This window comes from Lithobates pipiens, unplaced genomic scaffold, assembly GCF_037356315.1.
Source record: "Lithobates pipiens isolate NorthernLeopardFrog02 unplaced genomic scaffold, aLitPip1_a1.2 Scaffold_22, whole genome shotgun sequence".
Taxonomy (NCBI): domain Eukaryota; kingdom Metazoa; phylum Chordata; class Amphibia; order Anura; family Ranidae; genus Lithobates; species Lithobates pipiens.
In genome coordinates, this window is record NW_027507784.1 from 184,968,550 (window position 1) to 184,974,549 (window position 6,000).

General features: G+C 48.1%; 1 protein-coding gene across 1 annotated transcript in view; it reads right to left on the reverse strand.

Moving 5' to 3' along the window:
- The window catches only part of LOC143924420 (ATP-dependent 6-phosphofructokinase, liver type), a 336,686-nt gene that overhangs the window by 107,066 nt on the left and 223,620 nt on the right, over positions 1–6,000 (reverse strand). Inside the window, exon 12 of the mRNA XM_077448722.1 lies at positions 5,782–5,845. Coding sequence (XP_077304848.1) covers positions 5,782–5,845 — 64 coding nt within the window. The remainder of the gene's footprint in view (positions 1–5,781; positions 5,846–6,000) is intronic.

The window sequence follows — 6,000 nt, forward strand, 5'->3', positions numbered from 1 at the left end:
TACCAGCTGACCTCTGTCCTGGTTCAGTAACAGGATATTATCCACATAATGGTGGATGCGAACCCCGCATTTCTGGAACTGAGCAACCAACGCTAGAAGCACCGTGGAGAAGACTCTGTGTGAAGTGGTTAACACAAAGGGCAGGGAGACAAACTGGTAGTATAGGCTGCCTACTGCGAACTGCAGAAACTTCTGAAAGCGAGGAGCGATAGGTATGTGGAAATACACATCCTTTAAGTCTATGAAAAGGAGCCAAGCCCTGGGCTGCACTATTTTTAGGATCATCTGTAAAGACTCCATTTAGAAATGCTCTTTCACTATGAAGCAATTCATCCACCTCAGATCTATGACTGGTCTCCCTCTACCCATGTTTTTTTGAACTAAGAACAGTGGTGAATAAACTCCCTAAAATCGCTTGTCAGGTGGCACTGCTTTTATTGCTTCCTGTTGCAAGAGGGTGGTCACATACATAATGACGTTTCTCTTCTGACCATAGAAAGGAAGATCTGTCAGCATAAATTTTGATCTCGGTCTTTGGCGGAATTCCCAGAAAATCTCTGCCTCATGGTTCTCAACTCCCAACAGGTTATTGCCCATACTCACAAAAATAGGATTTTAAAAAGGAAAGGGATAAAGGATTTTATGGCGAGTACAAAAATCCTGTTTTCTCTTATATTCACTGACCGACACAGCTCCTCTTTGTAACTAAATGGGATGTCCCCAAGCAGTGTCAAATGAGGGGTGGGAAAAACAGCATTAAAACTTCATCCACCATGGCAAGTGGGAACTAGTGAAACTATACCCACAAAAAAACAGCAGTGTATGGAAAAAAAAAAACACATAACCGGGTATTCTCAACAGGAGAGATCCCCAAAACCGCAACCATCTGCGGAAGTAATGCAACAGTGCATTAACAAAACGGTACTGAGTTTTTATTGAAAAACCAGGAAAAAATCTCAATTGCAACTACACGGCCGCCTGAAAAACTTTGCGGCCAAAACAGGCATCAGCCGATGCACTGACGTCTACCTTGTAGAACTTGTTAAACGTATGGACAGACTAACCAGGTCGCCGCCTTACACACCTGAGCGACCAACGCTTGATGACGGAAGGCCCAAGACCTTCCAATTGCCCTTGTAGAGTGGGCCGTGACCGGAAAGGGGGGCACCTGCCCCTTTAGGGTGTAGGCTTGTACTACAATCTGACTGATCCACCTGAAAATGGAGGCCGACGAGACCGCCATACCCTTCTTTGGACCAGCCACCGAAACAAACAGCAAGTCTGACTTCCAAAAGGGAGCCGTGGCAGACAAATACACCTTCAGAGACCTAACCAAGTCGAGAGCGTGAAGGGCCACCTCTTTGGGGTGCTTTGGCTTAGAACACAACGATGGTAATACAATGTCCCCTTCGGTAGAAAGGATGGTTGCGGCCTCAACACCACCTTATCCCTGTGGATGACCAGATAAGGCGACTTGCAGGACAAGGCTGCCAATTCCGAAACCCTCCTGGCCGATATGATGGCCACTAGAAAAACCACTTTCTGGGAAAGAGTCAACAGGGGAATCTCCCTGATATTTTCAAATGGCGGCTTTTGAAGCGCCGACAACACCAGGTTCAAATCTCATGGGGGTAACGGTGGACACACCGGAGGGACTACATGTCGTACCCCCTGAACGAAGGTACTCACTAAGGAGTGAGACGCCAGGGGTCGCTGAAAAAAAAAAAAGACAGCCAAGGCTGAAATTTGCCCCTTAATGGTGCTTAACGCCAATTTCTGGTCTACTCCTTGCTGAAGAAACATCAGGATCCTGGATATAGAAAAGGAGCGTGGATGCCACCCTTTCTCCTCACAAATGGAGATGTAGGCCTTCCAGGTACGATGGTATATCTTCCGTGAAGATTTCCGCGCCCTCAACATAGTTGGAATCACCGAGTCCGACAGACCCCGGTTCCTCAGCACCTGGCTCTCAATAGCCATGCCGTTAAAGCCAGCGATGGTAAAGCAGGATGAAAGATTGGAACTTGAGATAGGAGGTCCTCTTGCAACGGCAGTCGCCAGAGAGCGTCTGCCATCAGACGCACCAGGTCTGCGTAGCAGGGCCGCTGAGGCCAATCTGGGGCAACCAGGATTACTGGAATCCCCTCAGCTTTCATTCTGCGAAGCAGATGTGGCAACAGTTTCAGTGGAGGAAAGGCGTAGATCAGCTGGTACTGAGCCCACGGTGCGTCTGACCACGGATCTCTTGTCCTGGACACGAATCTTGGCACCTTCCGATTGAGATGGGAGGCCAATAGATCCACATCTGGTGTGCCCCACTTCAGGCACAGCAGCCTGAATATCTCCGGATGCAATGCCCATTCTCCTGGGTCCAGCATCTGTCGACAGATAGTTCGCCTGACAATTTTCCACCACCGGGATGTAAATGGCCGACAGGGCCGGTACGTGTCGCTCTGCCCACCGAAGTAAGTGAGCAACCTCCCGAGCAGTGGCTGAGCTCCTTGTTCCCCCTTGGTGATTTATGTATGCCACAGCCGTGGCGTTGTCCGACTGTATCCTGATCAGATGCCCTTGAAGACATATCGACCATGTGTGGAGGCACAGCCTGATCGCTCTCAATTCGAGCAGATTGATCGGCAACTCGGAATCTTCCGTCGTCCAGAGGCCCTGAGCCAACTGAATCCCCATCACTCCACCCCAGCCGGATAGACTGGCGTGCGTAGTGATCGCCATCCATTTCAGAGGAAGGAACGAATTTCCGGACTGAGTCCCTGACTGGTTGGCTCACCTGGATCTGTTGATCCAGGGACAACAGAGATTTGTCCCATTTCAACAAAATCTCCTTCTGCAGTACTCTGGTGTGGAACTGGGCATAAGGTACTGCCTCGAAGAAGGCTACCACGAGTCCCAGTACTCGCATGCAAAAGCGAAGCGACGACCACTTGCGGTTCATCAGTAGTTTGACCTCAGATCCAAGAGTCTGCAATTTGTCTGAAGGGAGAAAAACTCTCGCTTCCCTGGAGTCCAATAGCAAACCTAGGTACTCCCGACGCTGGGTCGGCACAATCACCGACTTCTTTAGGTTCAACAGCCACCCAAATTCTTGCAGGGTCTGCATGGTGATCTCCACATCCTCCTCTAATCCTGAGGCAGAAGATGCTCTCAGGAGGATATTGTTCAGGTAGCCCACGATCGCGATCCCGTGTTGTCACAGCAACGCCAATACTGGAGCCAGTACTTTGGTAAAGACTTGGGGGGCTGACAGGCCAATGGCATGACTACACAGGCATCCAGCGGGACTAAGCTTCAGGACCCAGCACAGCTAAAACCCATAGGTGAGAGCCCAGACACACACACACCGCTCAGCACATGTATAGCCGCCGTGGGGGGGGGGGGGGGAGGGAGTTACGGACAGGGGAGAGAAGAGAGGGGGGTGAGGGGGGCCCCTGAATAGATCTCCCAGGGAATGCCCAGCTGCTCCACCCTGCCAGGCAGAGAGAGCTGTACTTACCAGTCCTGAAGCTGGGAGACATTCCACGGTAGTCAATTCCTGATCAGTACAGGGAAGACTACTGGCCTCGGCATACTGTGACGCAGACATCAGTAGCCTGGTCATATGTAAGCTCACCGACCACCTCTGGAGCGGAGGTATGTCGTGGCCTGCCGAGCCTTAGCTGCGACCTGCACACGCTCGATGGCCGGACTGGGGAGACTACAAGGATAAGCGAACCAGCCTGTCACCCAGCCGGCTGTTGATAGAAGATCACAGGATCATTCGTCTTGCGCAAAAAGCAAAGCTTCTGCATTAAAAAAACACGGACCTATGGGCCCGCAGGGTTCCTAGATCTATCTCCTTCACTAGGCAAGAAAAAATGGAGTTCCGTGAGTTCTGCCTGAGCAGGCTGTGGGGTTGTGCCCTGGGGACCGCCCCATGGGCGGAACTAAAAGTTCTGAAGTGTTGTATTACAACTTGCCTAGTATTTCCAATGATAGGGCTAACAATCCATTTAGTTTCAGAGAGGAGCTGTGTCGGTCAGTGAAGAGAAAAATTTCTAACCCTGGCCACTACACAGCAAATATGGACGGGGCACCATCAAAATGACATTTGGAATTCCTGACCAGCAGAAGAGGCAGCTCTTTTGGCCTTCTGCCCTGAGACAGCATTCCAGGACCTCCGGAATGCTCTCCCTGGCCTGTAGGCTCTGGGCTTCTTTACTGTGGTTCTAGATGGTCCCCCAAAGGCAGGGTTTTTTTGGCAGATCAGCCTTCAATTCTGGGGGATGGAATCCAGATTTTCCTCCAGTTGCTTTGGTAATTGTCATGTCAAGCTTATCCCCAAACAAGGACTGGCCTTCAAAAGGGGATCTTGCACCAACCTTGTTTGCTAGAAGGGTCTGCAACACAAGGCCATGAGGCTCATCTTGCTGTATTTGTGTTAATCACTCGAGCAAAAGACTTTACTATATCAATTAAGGCCTCCACCATAAACTCGGTGGTCAGCCACAGGTTCTCAAGTGAGGCTATAACCTCAGCTTTATGGGGGAAATCATACATTGTGGCCATTGGCAGGCATTTCAGGGGCTACATCCAGAACTCACTTTTGACTGGATGGACTGCCAGATCTTTAACCCAGTGAGGTAGGAGACTGCATCCGATCCCAACAGTGCAGAGGGAAGGAAAGGAATACCATCCCGGAGGCAGGAGTCAAAATTATGAATTGGGTCCTTACAGGTTTAGGGGGGTGGGCAGGGCATACCCTGGAGGTAGGCCGACATGCAGCCATCAGGGAAAGTTCAATTTCCATAGGGTGTATACAATTGTTTTTACTATATAACAAAATCATTTGGTAGAAGGTGTTAAAATTATGTTAGCTCTTTCAAAAATAGGTGTGGCCCTGCCATTTTTTATTTTTTTAAGGATTCTTTAAATTTTCTAATTTTCCTTTAAAGAATATTTCATATAAAACAGTGAGAATCTCTACCTTCAAATTAGAAAAAAAATTGCTTCCCACCTGACTCCTGAAGACATACCATAATTGGGGTTTCATAGCAAAAAACAAACAAACACGAAAATGACAGAGGGAAATAAAAGCCACCTAACTGTACTAGTGTGTCTGTCATGCAGAGAGAAACTGCTCTGGACAACTACAGATAGAAAACTGTCTTGAAATACCTATCATTTGATAAAGAGTAAAAGGGATTGTTCTGGAACAGCAATCACGTGGACAGAGATTGCCTTGGGGTGGGCTATAGAACTATCCCAGGTTACAGAAAATACCCTCTTCCAACTGTACACTAGTGACTGAATGCAGAGGTAAGGTTCCCTGAAAGTGTCCTTACAAATGACATAACCTGCAGGAAATACCTAGAACCAGAACTCATGCAGTCAAGCCAGCTGCAAAAGTTAGTGAAGTTGACACAATACTGCAATGAGCATCAGTAACGCATTTCCCACTGCCTCACTAAATGCGGCTGGTAAACACCCTGTCAGTTTTTCCTCTGGCTTTAATACTTTCTGAGCCACCCATCTAGCACTAGAGTTTGGAGTGGTAAGTCGAGAGAGTAGAGTCCTGGACTCTAGGTATTGAAAGAAGACATTCAGCGTGATCACCAGGCAACTAGCATTTTCAGGAATGCTCAGCAATGGCAGCCAGCATCCATGATAGTGACTGAAGCAAAAAACAAACAAATAAAAAAACTGTTCTAGTAGAGATGAACAAAGACCGAGTAGACAGGAGAAAAAAAAAACAATGCACAGCAGAAACCTTACAATCGCGATTACCTTCTCTTCTGCCGGTTTTTGGTGTGCAAGAAGTTTGTATATGTTCCAGTTATTTTCAAAGCTCCTACAAGATAAAATTAGTAAGTGTAAATTTAGGAGCTCATTTGTTTAACCCCTTCAATATCAGGCACTTTACCCCCTCCCTGCCCAGCTGAAATTTTCAGCTTTCAATTGAAAGACAATTGCAGTTATGTAACACTGTACCCCATATGAGAGAGA